The sequence below is a fragment of the Alligator mississippiensis genome, chromosome 16 (assembly GCF_030867095.1).
Source record: "Alligator mississippiensis isolate rAllMis1 chromosome 16, rAllMis1, whole genome shotgun sequence".
NCBI classification, from domain to species: Eukaryota; Metazoa; Chordata; order Crocodylia; family Alligatoridae; genus Alligator; species Alligator mississippiensis.
In genome coordinates, this window is record NC_081839.1 from 2241286 (window position 1) to 2258299 (window position 17014).

A 17014-nucleotide genomic window follows, 5' to 3' on the forward strand; every position below is an offset into this window, starting at 1 on the left:
CCGGGGCCAAGTGCGGCCTCACCCTGCTCCTGCCCACGCGCGGGTTGGAGATTAGGGTGCACAGAGACGGGGCTGCTCCTCTCACGGGCGGCTGCTGTGTCGCACTCAGAGCCAGGCCAAGGGTCCCTGGCTGGCGAGTTCAAGACCCGGATCACGGAGGGGCCCTTCCCATTTCGGGGTCTCCCTGGGGGGGCTCTAGCACAGATGGGGCCCTGCTATGTCTGGCTAGGAGGAGACTTGGGAGCTGGGTGCAAGGGCTGGCGGGGCAGGGGTAAGAGCAGCGGGCAACGCCAGAGCCAGGGCGGGCATCCCCGAGCCCTTGCAACGCAGGCCGGGCAGAGCGAGAGGCGCAGCTCAGCCCCTCGCCCCGGGTGGGCAGCGAGCACGCGGAGCCGGCGGGGAGCAGGAGCCGTTAGTTTATTGAAGGAAGACTATTTCTAGAGTAAAGGCTACATCGTCATGTCGCTGGCTCCTGCCCGGATCGTGTTAAAAAGCCAGTGATGCACGGGAGCTGGTTCCTGGTCTCATGCTGGCGTCCGAGGAGTCCGTGGGACCGGGGGGACGAGGCAGGGGATGACGGGGGAGGTTCGAAGCACCATACGATAGTCGGGACGTCGGTGTCGGAGCGGGCAGGATCGAGGGGGCTCGCGGCCGTCAGTCGGGGCAATGTACACGTGTAAACAGAGCCGCAGGGCTGGGGCTGGGGCCGGGCTCGGGGGGGGTCAGTGCATCCTCCAAGTCCCTGCCTGGACCCTGGACTTGGCCTCTCGGAGGGGCTGGGGGTGGCTCATGGGACCAGCCTGGCACGGGGCAGAGGCGATCCCAGCCCCTTGGCCCCCAGGACACAGACTGGGCTGGGTTCAGCTGGGTTGGGGGGTGAACCCCTTTCTTTGCCCTTGGCGGTTGGCTCCCTCCCTGGCCCCGTGCGGGTGGAGGCGCAGACCAGGCGAGGCAGGTCCATGCCGGATCCCGAGGCCTGGGCATTGCTTCCCCATAGGCCAAATCCCCCAGCAGGTATGAGGGGGGTAGGGCTGGCAACCTGCCCCCCAGGGTGACCCTCCAGCACTGCTCTCACTGCCCCCAGTGGGGATCTTCCCCCCGTGGGGGGTTCAGGCTCTGTAGCGGGTGCCTGGGGCAGGTTCGTAGCCCCGCTCTGGGCTCGGGACATGGGGCAAAGCAAGCAGGCGCCTCCCTCAAACCCTGAACCTGGCCGGGCTGGCCCAGCTCCAGGGAGCCACAGCTCGAGCCCCTACATCCAGGGCGGCTCAGGCAACCCAGAGACCGAGGGCATCCAACACAGCAGGGCCGGGCTACGGGCAGAGCAGAGGGGCAGGGTGTCAGGGCCAGTTCGAGACCCGACCAGGATGCAGGGCAGGGCATGCATTTGGCCTGGCTTTCTCCCCCCGCCCCGTGGGACCAGCTCGGGGTGCCCCGTGCATGCTCACCCCCATTGTGCTAGGATGGGGCTCTGGCAGAACCCACTGCGTTGTGCTTTGGCTGGCAGCTCCTGGGCTGCACGGGGTTAAGGAGCGGGGCAGGGGTGCAAGGGGCAGGCTCTGCTCAGCAGAGGGGCTCAGGCTGGGGGGGTCTGGGTGCAGAGCTGGGGGTGCTGCCAGGCCGGGACCTCACTGCTGTGGGTGGCGCTGGGCTAGACGGGGTCCCGCAGGGATGCGTCCCTGGCCGGGGAGCAGGCCTGCGGACTGGGGGATGCAGGGCTGCGTGCCAGGGGTGCAGAGGGGAACGTGCTCCCCCCCGTGCAGCTGCCCAGGGCTGCCCCTGAGGCCAGCATGCACCCTGCCAGCAGACTCGCCCCTCTCAGGACCTAGCCTGGGTCTGAAAGCACACGCGTGAGACCTGCACAGAAGGGACTGGGTGTGCAAACTGGTCAGTGATCGGACCAGGAACGTGCCACGCGCATGCTAGTGCCAGCACAGGACAGTCGTACATGCAGGGTGTACGGGCCGCCCCTGGCACACAGGCATGCACGCTCATCTTCCCCATCGCCCTCGAAGCCGCCTGCCGGCCCATGGATGCACCCTCTGCACCCAGGCCGTGCCAGGCCCTGCTTAGGGGGAGTGCGTACCAATCCCCCCCTGCAAAGCCCCAACTGCCCACCCCCTCCCCGAGCCCTGCTCCCATCCCACCAGCCCCTGCCCGGCTGCAGCTCCCCCCTGGAAGCTGCAAAGCCTTCCCCAGCAGGAAGAAACAGCTGGCTGGACACAGCGTCCAGCACCCCCTTCCCCAGGACTGAGCACCCTTCCTGCTGCCATCTCAGGGCCTACTCCAGCCTCCGCTGCCCTCTTCCCCCCTCCAGCATGCCCACAGCCCCCCGCCATCTGCCACCTTGACCGCTCTGCTCCCGTGCTCTCCCCTTTGCCTCCCAACCCTTGCCCAATGTGCAGCAGGTGTCCCCTGCCCTTCACGCCCCAGCACACCGGGAGCCTCCGCAGAGCTCGGCATCAGCTCCGGCACGGACGAGAGTCTCTGGTCTCTTGTGCATACGACCTGAGTGTGGCCCCAGCCCCGGCAGGGTCGCGGGGACCTGGGCATTGTGCTGCGGGCAGGGTCCCGCCCCGGGCTGTCAGAGCTCACTGCCAGTCCTCAGAGACAAGAAAGCAGGTGTAGAGCGGAGCAGTGCTCGGGGACGACACAGCAGAGGGGCGGCCAGGACACGGGTGAGAGAGCAGCGCTTGCCCCCTCCTTCACGGGGTTTGGTTTGCAAGGGCAGGCAGGGGCCCTGCTGCGCCCGGGTGAGAGTCCGAGAAGCTGGCAGCGTCCTCCGCGTGCTTCATGCCAGGACACGGGACTCGCACGCGTGCCAGGGAGCATCCATGCTGGAGCAGGGCAGCGTCTGCACACACAACAGTTCTCAGGACTTCCCCGGCGGAGGCGTCTCCTCAACTCGCTGCTAGGAGCAAACTGGACGCAGCCTGGTCCCTGCCCCGCTATTGCCAAGAACACGCCTCCAGGCTGGGCGCCGCGGGGCCGGAGAGGAGAAGGCGAGGGCCAGGTCCCGTGGGCACGGCGGCTTCCCTGGCGCAGTCACAGTGATACGATGCAAAGAGGCGGGCAGGGCGGGGGGCACAGGGCAGCACTGCCCGGAGCTTCGGGGCCGACGTTCGGAGGGAGACGGGGAGGAGGGAGGCGTGGAGGAGAGGAGGCCGCGGGCGCGGCGGGTCCGTCACATGAGGCTGCACTTCCCCTTGATTTTGTCTGTCCTCTTCTGCTTGTTGGAGCGCTTGCCGTCGATGGTGAGGCTCATGTTCCTCTTCTTCTCCAGGTTGAGCAGCTCCTGGAAGAGCTCCTTGACGTTGTAGTTCATCTTGGCCGAGGTCTCCATGAAGGCGCACTTCCACTCCTTGGCGACCGCCTCACCCTCCTTGGTCTCCACCTCCCGCTGCGTCTCGTCGCACTTGTTGCCCACCAGCATGATGGGGATACTCTCCACGCTGCCCTTGATCTGCAGGATCTGCTGGTAGATGGGCTTCAGCTCCTCCAGCGACTGCTTGCTGGTGACGGAGAAGACCAGGATGAAGGCGTGCCCCTTGGAGATGGACAGGCGCTGCATGGCCGGGAACTGGTGGCTGCCGGTGGTGTCGGTGATCTGCAGCGTGCACACGCTCTTGTCGCAGCTGATGACCTGCCGGTAGGTGTCCTCGATGGTGGGGATGTAGGTGTCGCGGAAGGTGCCCTTCACGAAGCGCAGCACCAGGGAGCTCTTGCCCACGCCCCCCGCCCCGAACACCACCACGCGGTAGTCGTTGCTCTGCTCCGGCATCGTGGATCCGGGATGCGGACGCCCCTGGGAGGGGAGAGAGAGGGACACGCTCCTGTCACGTGTGGGGGAAGCATGAAGAAACATGCAGAGTGGCATGGGGCATCCTCCTGCCAGCCCAACCCGCCCTTGGACACGGCACGTCACAGCAGCCCACGCCCTGTCCGGCCCCTTGTTCAGCCTCCCCCGGCTCCACGGGGTCTCCTCACCATGCCACGCCGGAGGGACCCCCCTGCACACCCAGCCCTGCCCAGCCTGGCGGGTAGATGCCCTGCCAGGCCAGAGAGAGCCATTGCAGGGCTCTTTATTCCCACAATGCAAAGAAACCAGCATGGCCACGACTCAGGGGTAACCTTCAGGGAGCCGGGGCCAAGGGGAGGTTGCAGCTATCTCCCCAGGGCTGGGCTGGGCTGGAGGCTGCTTCCTGGCCTGAAGGAGCCCCTGGGAGAGGCTGCAACAGGGCTGGGGCTGGTCTTAACCCCCTCACTCCGCTCCCCCAGCAGCTTCAGCTCCTGGGCAGGCAGACCGGCCCCCTCCCTGAGCGCCCCCTTAGCCCCTGGGCTCAGCTCCACCTGCGTGCCAGGAGGCTGGAGGGAAGCCCAGTGCCCATGTGAGCAGGAAGAGGCACATCCCAGCCCTGCAGCCCAGCCAGGGGAGGGGGCTCCAGGGGGGCCATGAGTCAATGGGGGTCCAGGTGCACCCCCACCCCGATGCCAGCCTCTCCTCTAATAGCCTGGATTTCCCAACCCCCTTCCCCAAGCCCAGCATGCAGCCACCTCTGGGGGGGGACACCACACAGTGACCCCCTCCCACCCCGGACACTGCCTGCTCCTGCCTGCCCTCTCCCTTCTCCCCCCGGTCCTTTGGCAGCTCCAGCAGCTCAGGAGCCAGCGCGGGTCGAGGCTGCGCTGACGCTGGCTCAGCCCGTGGTGCTGCAGAGCTGTCAGGACATGAATCACCATTTCACAACCCCCAGCACAGACACGAGGCACTAGCACAGAGGCCCCAGCTCTCCCCTGCCCACCCACCGGCCTGGCCCCAGGCAGGGGAAGTTGGGGGGGCACGGGGGTGCTGCTGCACAAACACTTGCCCCAGCCAGGCAGGAGGAGCTGGGGATCGAACCCAGGCAGCCCGGCTCCCGGCTCTAAGCACTGGGGAACAGGGTGGGACAAACCCAGCACCTCTTGCCCTTGACGCGTCCTTGCCGGTGCTACAGCCGCACCTGGGGCAGGTGAGCAGGGAGGGGGGGGGCTGTGGCTCTGCTCTGGGGCCAGGAAACGCCCCCCGTAATAGCGGCTATTTTTACCCGAGGCTGCCATATGGCCGGGAGGCCTGTGCAGGGGCCAGCTGGCGGGAGGAGCTGTTTCGGGAGGGGGGAGCTTGCTGCCTGGCATTGCTGATCAGGGGGAAGGGGGCGTTCGCCCCACAGCAGTGGTCCCCAGTGGCGAGCTGCATGCACCTGGCTGGGGAGAGGAGCTGGGGCTGGCTGGGCCTGGGGAACAGGCTGCAGCCCCCAGGGCCGGGAAGTCAGCATCGCCCCAGCTGGGCGGACCTCAGTGGCTTCCCTGCTCTGCCAAGCTGGGGGATGCGGGGGGGAGGCTCGGCCCCAGGTAGATACACTGCGGGGCTCCACGGATCCTGCATCCCCGCGGCTTCCAGCTCCTGCCTGCCCTGGCTCCAGGGGGTGAGGGCAGCTGGGACACCCTGCGCAGCCTCCACGCAGCTCAGCCCTTTCCCTGGAAGAGCTCAGTGCCCAGCACAGACCTTCCCGCTTGCCCGGCCTTGGCACCGGCTCCCTGAAGGTTACTCCAGAGCGGTGGCCGTGCTCAGCCCTGGGCAGGGAGCATGGATGCTTACAGGCCTGCTGGCTTCTTTGCATCATGCAGTGCGGCTCTCTGGCCTGGCAGGGCATCTACCCACCCCGTGCTGCGGTCAGCGCCTGTGCAAATGCCCCCAGCACAGATCAGGGTCTGGACAGGGGGCCTGGGGAAGCTCAGAAGCAGCTCCTGCCCCGCGAAGCCTGCGACAAACCCGACCAAGGGAAGCAGACACTGAGAGGGGCAGGGTCCTCCCCAGGGTGCAGAGAGGATGTCCTGCCTTCCCAAGCCAGGCCCTGTCCTGCTCCCAGTGCCGCCCCCCAAGTCCTAGCTGGACGGCCAAGTGCGGAGCTGCCGGTGCCCGCGGATGTGCTCATCTGCCTCGCGCCCGCGGTGAGTGACACGTTGGAGCTGCTGCTTCCCACCCCGGGGACCTGGGACAAACAACACAGCGCAGCAGGAGCTGCTGTTAATCACCCCCCTGGGGAATTGCTGCGCGCCAGCGCCGGGACCCGCGTCCCGCAGGGCCCCCCCAGCGCGGATCAGAAACTCCCCACCGCTGCCCAGCATGCACCGAAGGCAAGCGCCTGGGAACCAGAACCCGGCACGTGTGTGTGCACACGTGTGCAAGCATGGGCCTGCAGGTGCAAGCGTGTGCATGTGCACGCCGCTGTGCGTGCGATGCTTCACTCCAGTGCAGAGCCAGGTGAAGCAGTGGACAGTCAAAGCGGGGCAGGGAAGGGGTTTGCCGCTGAGCCACGTGCTGTAGGCTGGCCGCGTGGGCACGGCAAGGCCGAGGGGGACAGGCCACGGGGTGGCAGCCGGTGCAAGCCAGCCTCGCTGCCCTGCTGCGCCAAGGCAGCCACTAACCCCAGAGCCGCGCGGTGCCAACGCTGCTGGGGGGGAAGTACGGTGCCACCGTCACGGGGCCCATCTGAGACCGGGCTGTGCTGCAGGCTGCCTGCCTGACTTGTGCCCCGGGTCTGTGCTGCCCTCCAGAGCAGCAGAGGAGCCCTCTCGTCATGTGCTGCAGATGCTGGGGCCAAGGGGGACCCCGGCAACGTGTGCAGAGCCCCAGGATCCTGCTGCTATGTTGGTCCCAGTGCCCGGGCCAGCCCTGGGGACCTCGCTCCACCCCAGCTGCAGCTGCCCCACAAACAGACCTTGCTTCTTCTCAGACCTACTGCCACTGGCAGCTCGTTGGGGGCAGCATGGGCACAGCAGGGACTGGGCAGCCGGCCCAGGTGAGGGCCACGGGCCTCCTGCTTGCCAGGGATGGGGGAGAACCGGGCCTGGCAGAGCGATGGAGCTGGCCAAAGCCACAGCAGGTGCTGAATGACAGATGCCGCGAGCGAGCCGGACCACAGGACACCAAGCACCCCGCCAGCCCTGCTCCCGGCTCTGAGCCCTCTGCACTGCGACCTCTGCCCAGCGCTCGGGGGGCGAACCCCGCTCCTTGCAACACACACCAGCCCTCCAGCTCATGGTGCTGTTAAGGCTGGAGGCGCACACCGAGCTGCACGGGGCACAGGGCAGGCCTGGCGGTTCAACATCGACTGGCTCCCAGGGCTGCCCAGCGGGAGACAACTCCAACCCGCCGGCTGCTGGGGACAGAATCAGGCCCCGCTGCTTTGCAGGTGGTCACAAGGGCCGGATGCTTTGAGGCGTGGGGGTCGGGGTGTTCGGTCCCCCCACGTGGTGCCTGGCCAGGGAATCAGGGCTCCGGTGTCCAGCCCCAGTGGCGGGAACCCGAGCGGGCAGAGACGGGGCAAGGCTGCGCACCCTGAGCTCTTGGGGAGCCCAGAAGGGGCTGGGGCTGGGGCACAGCTCCTGGCACCCCCCCTGCCCCAGCTCTGTGCAGGCCTTGGGACCTGGTGGGGCTGGCAGACGGAGCGGGGCCGTGCCAGCGCCCCCGCTCCCGGCCTGCCACATTGATTTCCCACCCGGGGCTGATCTCCCACCCCGGGGAGCGGGGTGCAGGGCTGCCGGCCCCCAGGCCCGCCTGGGTGGAGCGCAGGGCTCCCATGACACCCCGCCAGCCTTTGCGTGCGCCCGGCTGCTCAGCCCGTGTGCGCGTGACCTCTACCCACGCGCTGCAGGGGGGAGGTCTCAACAGGCACCTCTGCAACCCGCTGGCCATGCAGACACGCAGGCACACGTGCCCACATGCATGCACACGCACACGCCTGTGCCCCTTTCCACCCCCCAGCTCCTCACCGGCTTCTGTGCAGGCTCCCGGCGAAACGACACCTGGATAGCAACCCCCCCTCGCCCACCTCCAGCCCATTCACCTCCTGGCAGGCTGCCGGCTCATCAGAGGCAGGACCCTCTCGTTAGGCAATTGTAGTGGAGGAGGGGAAATGGCAGCCAGGTGCCCGCCCCCATCACCACTGCGGGCACCCAGGCTGTTTGTACACATTGCCCGGGGTGGGGGGGTTGCACCCACCGCCCCCAGCCCTGCAGGTGCCCCCACGCCCTGGCGCGGAGCAGGGACCAGCCTGCGCTGCACAGCCCGAGGCACTGCGGAGGGAGGGAAGGAGGGAGGGAGGGATCGGGGGGGCCTGGGGACGGATGGATGCATGGACAGATGGATGGATATGGGGAGGATGGAGGGATGGATGGATGGGGGGGGATGAGGATGGATGGTGGATAGATGGGGTGTGGGGAGGGGTGGAGGGATGGGGCACGGGGAGGGCTGGCTACACGGGGTATGCGGAGGGGTGGTGGGGCCGGGGATGGAGGGGTGGAGGGCTGGGCTGCGCGGAGGGATGGGGTGCGGATGGAGAGGGGCTCGGGGAGCGGGTGCGGGTGCGGGTGCGGGCGGGAGCTGGGTGGCCGGGATGCGCGCACGGGGAGGGATGGGCGTTGCATGGGGGGAGATGGAGGCCGGTCGCGCGCCCCCCGACCCCCCCGACCCCTCTTGCCTGCGGCGCCGGCTCAGCAGCGGCCCCGGCCGGGCTCAGCGCATGGCGGGTGCGGGCGCCGGCCGGGTGCAGGAGCGGGAGCGGGAGCGGGGCCGGGGCCCGGCGGGCTCATTCCCGGCGAGCGGCGGCTCCTGGCGCGGCGGCTCCGGCCGGGGGAGGAGCGCCCGGTGCGCCCGCCCCGCCCCGCCCCGCCCCGCGACCTTGCCGCGGGCAGCGCCCCCCGCCCCGGGCCAAGCCTCCTGCCCCGCTCGGGGGCGAAGGGACCCCGGGCACCCGCCGGGCTCCGCAGCCTGGCCAGAGGGCTGGAGGGCTGGGGCATGGGGACGGTGGTGGCCGGGGACCCCCTGGTAGCGGAGAGGGGACCGGGCGGCTGGCCGGGACAAGGCGTGGCTGTTCTCCTTCCCGGCAACGTGGCTCCCCGCCGCCCGCAGGCTCCTGTGGTCAGAGGTGCAGTGACTTGCCCAAGGCCACGCAGCGCAGCAGTGGCAGAGCCAGGCCCCGGGGCTCTATAGGCGCACGAGGCCGCACCGGCTCTCCCTGTGCTGGGCCCAGCCTGAGCCAGGCGCCAGGCCCCGGTGCTGTGGGGCTCTGGGGCACTTCGAGGCACCTGCCCTGGCCTGGGACACGGCGCGATGATGGGATGGAGACGTCCAAAGGGCCAGGAGGCCCCTGGAGCAGGCGGGAGGGAGCCTGCGATGGCGCAGGCCCGGCACGGGGAAGGCAGCTCCGGCTTGGGGGGTGGCAGAGGGGAGCGCGGGGCCGAGCGGCTCCCCCCACCCCCGGTGACCAGAGGCGGGATGACTCACGCTAACGCTGGCGCAATGGCAATTAAAATCTGCAGCTGCTATTAATAGCTGCCAGCGGAGGAGCCTGGACATCACGGGCGGAGCGTGGCACGCACGCAGCTGTCAGCGCGGGTCAGCGGGCAGGGGCAGGGGCCCGGCTTCCCTGCACACCGGGACCGGAGCCCGAGGCAGGGGACCTGGGGGGGATGAGAGTGCAGGGGGGTGGCTTTCTGTTGCATCGCACCCGGAGCTGGGACCTGCAACGCAATCTGCCCTCGCCACCCGGCCTGGCTGCATGGGCCAGTGCCACGAGCCGGACCTTGTTGCTCCAAGCCGATCCAGGCCCTTGCCAGTCTTGCCTCCTGGCCTGGCTCTTCCCTACGGGGGAGGCTCACAGCCAGTGGCAGGTGGGCTGTATCCCATCTCGGGTCCCTCGGGCTGTCCGAGACCCACCCCAGCTCCTGGTCACCTCCCCAGGCAGGACCTGCCTTTCTGCCCCACGCCTGTGCAGTGTGGGGTGATGCCAGCGGAGGAGGATCGTCCTCGGGCTGGGGCCCGTGGGAATCAGTCCCAGCTGGTGAACTGGCTGCAGGTCAGTCGGGGCCGGTCTGTCACCAGAGCGTGCTGGTGACAGGCCATGTTGCCCAGGCAAGGGTGACTTGGAGAAGGCTGCTCCTGCCACCGGCGGGGACCTCTGGGGGTCCCTTCCAGCCTGAACTATGTATGAAACACACCCCGAGAAGCCATGGGTTTGGGGGGGCAGGTGCTGAACCCCTAGAAACTGTAACAGGCACAGCGAGGACTGGACAGAGTCTTTATTGGCAGTGCAGAGGCTCGGCCTCTTCCAGACATGACAGCGGCAGCAGGGTCCCTGGATGCCAGCCCCACGTTCAATCCTGTGTGGGGAAAGTCTGCTCCCCAGTCCAGCCAGCGCCAGGCTGTCAAAGCAGAATGGAGCCTTTCCCCGGCCCCTTCCCACTTCCATGCAAGCAGGTCCCCAAAACCCGAGCCAGGTCATGCCAGCAGGGGAGTGCAGGGCAGGTCCCCCCCAACCCAGTGGGCAGCACTGAGCTCATGGCCAGGCTGGACCTGAGGGGCTTTCAATGCACTTGCAGGCTGGAGCTGGGAAAGGCTGGCCATCCTCCACTCGCACAATGCCTGGCCCCAGAGCAAACCCCAGTGGGCACCCGGTTCTGCTCCAGCCCCTCTGTGACGGTGCTGGGGAGGGGGGGTTCAGGAAGCAGCAGAGAGCACCCCCACCCCATGCTTGCCCCATGTACTCTCCAGGCAACAGAGGGTCCCCACCAGCCCGGCACCAGGCCTTTTGCACCCTCCTCCATGCCAAGAGAGGGACAGTCCATGCCATGACTCCGAGGAGTGGGCTGGAGGGGACACAAATCTAGACAGGTCCCTGGGCTGAGATTGCCAACAAGAGACCCCTGCCAAAGCAAGTGCCCACAGCTGCTTAGCCTGCCCTGGTTCTTCCAAGCCAGGCGACCAGTTGAGTTCTGCCCATTCAAAACCTGCACTCCCACAGATGCCCCCCAAGAATGAATACCGGCCAGACAGCCTAGCCTAGCCCCCCCTCGGTGAAAGAAAGGAGCAGGGAAGACCTCCCTTCCCAGGAGGCAGGCGCACAGCTTGCAATCCCACGCGCATGGCTCATCCGTGGACACGAGCAGTTCAACAACAGTCCTGCCGCACTGGAGAAGTCATTTAGCAAAGGCTCTCCTGGCTTTAGCGTCACAGCAGCTGGCTGCCGGTGCTGTTGACATAAAAGGGAATGAAGTTGCACATGGCTAATGTAAGAAAACAGTCACCCCGCTCCCTGCCGAGGGCGTACAGTGGGCGAGGTCGTCAGGGCAGCTGAGAGCAGCAGCCAGCTGGATACATGGCTGCGTTTTTGCAGTGCCCTGCTGTGCACGCAGCTCCTGGCCCCTCGCTTACAGCCCCTGCTGCTCAGGCTGCCTTGCACTGGAGCCCACGTCCACGCAGGGCCGGCTGGAGGGTCGGGGCTGCGCTCGGAAAGGAAAGGGTTTTCCAATTACATGGGCAGGCGTCGCTGGCAGGACACTGGAAGCTGCACCTCCTGCCTTTACCGGGTGCTCCCACTAGCTCCAAGAAATGGGACCTGGAGGGCCAAGGCTGAAGTGACGCCCGCATGTCAACAACCACCGAGCTCCGTGCCAGGCTCTGCCCAGGAAAGAAACCAGCCCACCGCCAGGTGATTTCTGGACTGGTACAAGCCTTCCTAGGCTCAGCGGCTGCCCAGTTCTGCCTGACCTTGGAACCCTCCAGTCAACACCAAGACATCACGAGATGCAATCTGGCAACTGCTGCCTTGTAGATAAAGGTGCTCCCAGGCAGCTTGGCTGAAGCCAATGAGAGTAAGGCAACACTTGTGGCTTCGGGCACACACGCACCCCTGCAGGGTGCGGACATCAAGGAGAGGGAACACTAACCCCCGTGGAAGCCAGGTCAGCTGGGGGTCTTCTCTCCTGCTGCACGAGCTCCGTAGAGAGAGGCCCAAGGGCTCCGAACCAGGAGTTTGCTGTCTGGCGCGGTGCTGAGGCTGGCGGCGCTAATCCCCATGGATGCTCCTGCAATTTGCTGGAGCTTCGCTGCACTCCGGAGCTTAGACCTGGCTATCGATCGAGACTCAGCACATCCCTTGGGCCCTGGATCGTTTGCGGGAAGTCACCAAATCTCCTCCTTGGCTCCGACTAATACGCAGCGGATCCAATCAGCTCCTGCAGGTGCTGGCAGCACAGGAGAGTGAGAGCGGAGTCAGACGTTGCCAACGGTGGCGCATTGCCCTGGAGAGACTCCGATCTGGGCAAAACCTTGGGGAGTCCCGCTTTGCCCCCAGGGAATGGGGGCAGGGGCTGGGAGGGGCCAGACCTCTTCTGCGCTTACTTTCCAAAGTCGTGTCCCCCCAGAACGCTGCATCTGGTTTATCCATGGCCCCTCGTCCCTGTCCATGTTGGAGAGAATCGACAGCCCCGCACACACGGCAGGGCGAGAGGCAGTGACTCCCAGACGGAGATCCAGCTGTAGCTTCAACCCTGCCAGCAGGAGGGGGCTCAGCACCGGAGAGGAGCAAAAACACCCTTGAAGTCCCAACGCTGGGAGAATCCGTGCTTCTGCCTCCAAGATGCTGCAGTTTCCTACCACGGGATGGAGCACCTGCATGAAGAAGCCAGTCCCAGGAGCGGGCAGAGCAGCTTGGGAGGGACAGTGCTGCTGGCCCATCTGCTGTATGCAGAAAGCTCAGCATCTGAACCACCCCCTTTGCAGCCTGATCAGCTTCCCCTTAAAGCCTGTTCAGGGGCCCCGCTCCTCACAGGTGTCGGGCAGATCCATGGGGATGAAAACCATGTGCTTGGTCAATTCAGATATAGGGGGTGTGGGGGGGTGGGGGGGGGGCACGCGGGAGGCTTTTAAAAAAGAGACCACATCTAGATCTATGCAGGTAACACCAAATTTAGTGGACAGGACAACCAGGGCAGGCAGCTGGTCTATCTCCAAGCTCAGGGTGGATGTCCAGTGCCCTGGGCCCAGCTCCCAGCTCTACTATAGCCCGCCCATCCCGAGACCCCTCTGACAGCATGAAGGGGCACGAGTGCAAGCTGCAAGGGGCACTGCTAAGAATCCATAGCCCAGGGCCTGCCCTGACTCCCCTGCTCCACCTTTCTGGGGAGCACACAGAGGCCCAGGTCCTTCCCTTCAGCTCAGGCTGTGCTTCTCAGAAGCACCTTGGCCTGCCATTCTCTTGCAACATGCACTAGCCCGTCTCACCCCAAAAGCTCTGGGCAGCGAGCATGACAGCCCAGGAGGGGATGTGGCGACTGTGCTGGGCTCCAAGAGGGAACAGTGAAGAGGACGGTGCAGCTCTGCAGAGCGGCATTTGAATCAGGCCTTGCTAATTAGCGTCAGCTGAGGCCCGCAAATTGCCTCCTGCCCCATCCCTTCAGAGTAAGATTAATTAGCTGCAGCATCCTGGAGCAATTGAAATGCTAGTTGGCAGAAACCCGCAGCCAGTCCTCACTTGTCACCATACAGGACAGATGTGCCGGCCTGCAGCCGAGATGCTGGATCAGCCGCTTTGCCCCAACCCCTCATCCTGGCTCCTTGCAGAGCTTCGCCGCGGGAAGCCACTGCCATCTTGTTTACTGCGATGGGAGATGCACTGGAGCCTTTATCAGCGGTGCTGAAGGGCTGGACTTGCCTTTGGAAGCCTGTGATTTTCCAGCAGCCACAGCTAATTAAAATGCATGAGCTCTCACGGTCCTGGAAAGGGGGGTGGAGGGTGGGGTATTTGTTAAGCTGAAGATCTGCAGAGCAAAAGGGGACTGGGCATTTTGAGATAGCACCCCTTGCACCAACAGCACCCTGCCCCCCACAACGATGGCAGAAACCTGCAGAGACATCCCACAGGGGAGAACTCCCAGGACAAACGCTGATCTGAGTCTCTCACTCAGGTCAGATCGGAAGGATCATGCCATGATTCACAACACAGCAACTTCCCAGACCTGCACCGTGCCTGAAACCAAGATCTCCACGTTGCAGGGACCCTGCAAGCCTGCCTGTGCTTGGGAACGCTGCAACCAGCCCTCCCGCAATCTCTACCCTGACGTCCAGAGACCCGCAGAAAGGAGCTGAGAGATGACCTGTCCCATGATCTTTCTAACTCGGTGCTTCAGGACAGAGAGCCCTGACCCACCCTGGCACAATTGCCGCACCAACGCTGCTGCAGACAATGCGAATGCTAAGCACTCCACGTACACGTTCATGCTAGGACATGAACAAATTCAGGACCATGGAGCCAGGGCTCTGCCGGTGCTACGCAAGGGCCTTTGGATGCGAGATCCCAGCTTTGCCAGCAATATGTTAATGAAGCTTCTAAGGATTCCAACAGCAAAGCGCAGCGAGTGGGTGAGATCGCAAGGGAACACGGCATGGAGGGATAAAAAAAGGAGCTTATGGCCTTATTTCTTTGCTTAGTCACCTACTGAGAAACTGCAGTCCCCAGGGATTGACGGGTTGATGGGAGCTCTGCTAAGACAGGATTGTAGTGCAGAATCCCATCTACCGGATCCCGGAACGGCTGACATTTTTGGCAACTAATACAGGCAGGTTTTTGCTCAGAACTCAGCTGGTAAGAGCTGCTTAGTGCAGTCTGACAAGCCCTTATCCCCACCTGCTTTCCACGCAGTTTCTCTGTCATCTTTCACTCTGCGAAGCCCAAGATGGAAAAGAGCAGACCTGGATTCTTAACGGGGGGTGGGAGGGGAGGCAGATCTGTGCCAAGCAGTTGTCGAGATCCCTTCAGAAGCAACATTCAAGCCCCTATTCACTATTACAAATATTACTTTCAGTAGCCTCTGTACAAGCCTCTCCCCACCCCGCTAATGCAGCATGTGGGGACAGTCGCATGAAACCTTGTGTGATTCTTCTCCCTTGACCTTAGGGGAACCATTCTCTCTTCAGGTCGATGCGTTGCCACCGTCTGGATGCGGATGCTTCACCCGGGCGCTGGCGTCCGCATCCCCGCCTGGCTGGAAAGGGGGCTGGCTATCAGCACCGTTTACGAGGGGAAGGAGCTGGGGTCTCCTCTCTGCCCTCACCACTTGAAGAAGACGAGCCCGGCGAGGACGGCATAGCCCAGCACCAGGAAGAGGACCTTCAGCAGGCGGTCGTTCTTGTCCTCCAGCTCCTTCCCCAGGATCTCGAAGAACGTGACGAATAAGAAGGTCCCCCCAGCGATGCCCTGAAGCACCACGGAAGCCACGCTGCTGGCCACATTGCGGGCGCTCTCAATGCCCATGCCGATGCCGATGCCCAAGGGAATCATCAGACTGACTGTCACGGCCAGCTTGGCGGCATCCTTCAGTGCCAGCGAGGTCTTGGCCATGCTGATCCCCAGCGCTACGGCCACCAGCGTCTCGTGGATGGCCACCCCCAAAAAGAGGCTCATGACCTTGTCCCCCTCCTCCTGCAGGCCCAGGGCCAGGCCCTCGAAGATGGAGTGGGCCGACAGGGCAAACACCAGGCTGAAGAGCCGCAGGGGGCTGGAGCGGGACAGCTCCTGGATGTTCAGGCCGTGGCTGTGGGAGTGGTGGCTGTGCTCGTTGTACAGCGTGCGCCCGTGGGAGGCGGCGATGAAGGGGCTCTCGTACTCGGAATCGCTCCCGACGTCCGAGCCGGCGTTGAAGGTCTCCAGGTCGATAAAGGAGGGCTTCTCCTTCTGGAAGGTCAGGATGAGCTGCTCGACAAAGACCGTCATGAAGAACCCCACCAGCATGATGGTCTCGGCCAGGGGGTAGTCCGTTGTCACGTTCCCCAGCTTGAGCACTTCTTGAAGCTGGAGCAAAGGAAGGAAAAACCAACGCGAATGTAGCTACGTCATTCAGCAAGCACCGGAGGGGATTCTCCCTACGCTGCCAAGCATTTCACTATCAAACCCTCTCCAAGGAAGCTGCCCCACCATTCGCCCCGCAGCGACAGGAAGCTTCTGCGTGACTTCGAGCTTCACAAGCCCTCTAAATGTGACGTGGAGGTATAACCCTTTGGTGCAGCACGTGTGCATCTGTTCCTCTCCATAGAAGAGGAAAAAAAACCTTACTACTACTACTAGCAGCTACTCCCTGAGCTCAGGTGGACGAGGTCACGGCTTTTGATGGACAGTCCAAGATTTAGTCAGTCCGGGGTGAGAGGGAGGTTTCCATACAACATGCACGGGGACGTTAAAGCTGCAATACACCCCCCCACCTAAATGCACGCACAGTTTACCTTTTCCCGGACCGCCGGGAGCAGGGCATTGAAGCAGGTGGCCAGGAAGACCCCTCCTCCGAACGAGTTGCAGAGGGCGAGGACCTTTCTGGAGCGGTGAGCTTTCTCGTAGTCGGCCTCAATGAGCTTCACAGGCAGCAGGGACCCGAGCAGCATCAGCACGAAGACGCCCAGCAGACAAAGCACCTTGGCCACTAGGATTTTCATCCTGTCTCTCGGGAGAGGCCCCCCCCGGCGCGGCCCCCGCGGGGAGACGCTTCCACCGGCAGCGCGTCGGCGCGCGCCGAGAGCCGTGACCCGAGCGCGGCAGCTGCAGACGGGAGCAAACGCGGCGCTAGCTGCCCCGTTACACGGATAATACCGAACCGCCCCGACCGCCCGGGCAAACGCTCTCGACAACGGACACCCCCTCTCCTGCCCCAGCCGCACGACCCCCACGCCCGACCCCCAGGCCGGGACTGGGTTACCTCGCCTGACCCCCAGCCTCCCTCCTCCCACACCCCCCATTCCCAACCCCCATACCCCCCGCAGTTCCCAACCCGACCCCTAGTCAGCCCCTCCCCCAACGCCCCCACCCGGCCACGCCCCCCGGCTCGTCTCCCCGCGGCGGGGGGGTGGGGGGGGCGCGGTGCCCACTACTCACTCGCGGGATCGCGGCCCGGCCCCGCCCGGTCCCCCGCCCCCACCGGCCGCCACTTCCGCCCTCGGCCGCCGGCGCTCGCCCACGATTGGTGGCTGATGACGCCATAAGTGAAACCGCTGCCGGCCACTGGCTGAAGCCGCCGTCCGTCACAACTCGTGCCCCGCCCACTCGTGCGCCGACGAAAGCCCGTCCCCCGCAGCGGCCCCGGCGCGCCGCGAAAAGGGCCCGTCCGGAAACGGGAGCCGGGCAGGAAGGGGCCGGGACAGGGCGGGCAGCGC

At 65.2% G+C, this 17014-nt stretch overlaps 2 protein-coding genes across 4 annotated transcripts; both read right to left on the reverse strand.

Moving 5' to 3' along the window:
* Window positions 1-400: 400 nt before the first annotated feature.
* DIRAS1 (DIRAS family GTPase 1) lies at window positions 401-8647 on the reverse strand. Its single transcript, XM_059719589.1, has 2 exons — window positions 8517-8647; window positions 401-3802 (listed from the first exon to the last, which is right to left on the reverse strand). Exon 2 carries the CDS (start codon window positions 3776-3778, stop codon window positions 3182-3184), a length of 597 nt encoding a protein of 198 aa, XP_059575572.1. The 5' UTR covers window positions 3779-3802; window positions 8517-8647; the 3' UTR covers window positions 401-3181.
* A 1454-nt stretch (window positions 8648-10101) lies between these two features.
* Window positions 10102-16773, reverse strand: SLC39A3 (solute carrier family 39 member 3). 3 transcript variants are annotated; one of them, XR_009457825.1, is made up of 3 exons: window positions 16094-16514; window positions 12218-15665; window positions 10102-12060 (listed from the first exon to the last, which is right to left on the reverse strand). XR_009457825.1 is itself a non-coding variant. In XM_006272107.4 (3 exons), exons 2-3 carry the CDS (start codon window positions 16298-16300, stop codon window positions 14925-14927), a joined length of 948 nt encoding a protein of 315 aa, XP_006272169.1. In that variant the 5' UTR covers window positions 16301-16403; window positions 16737-16773; the 3' UTR covers window positions 10102-14924. The 3 variants fall into 3 exon arrangements, 1 of the variants encoding a protein (XP_006272169.1); XR_009457826.1 differs by having other exon boundaries at window positions 10102-11066; window positions 11764-15665; XM_006272107.4 differs by adding an exon at window positions 16737-16773 and having other exon boundaries at window positions 10102-15665; window positions 16094-16403.
* Between the last annotated feature and the right edge of the window lie 241 nt (window positions 16774-17014).

Bases quoted from the DNA above. Each gene is read 5' to 3' on its own strand.
- SLC39A3 (XM_006272107.4), bottom strand. From the start codon at position 16,300: ATGAAAATCCTAGTGGCCAAGGTGCTTTGTCTGCTGGGCGTCTTCGTG. The intron at 15,666-16,093 runs GTAAACTGTGCG...CCTTTGCTCCAG, and splicing joins TCCCGGCGGTCCGGGAAAAG to CTTCAAGAAGTGCTCAAGCT.
- DIRAS1 (XM_059719589.1), bottom strand. From the start codon at position 3,778: ATGCCGGAGCAGAGCAACGACTACCGCGTGGTGGTGTTCGGGGCGGGG.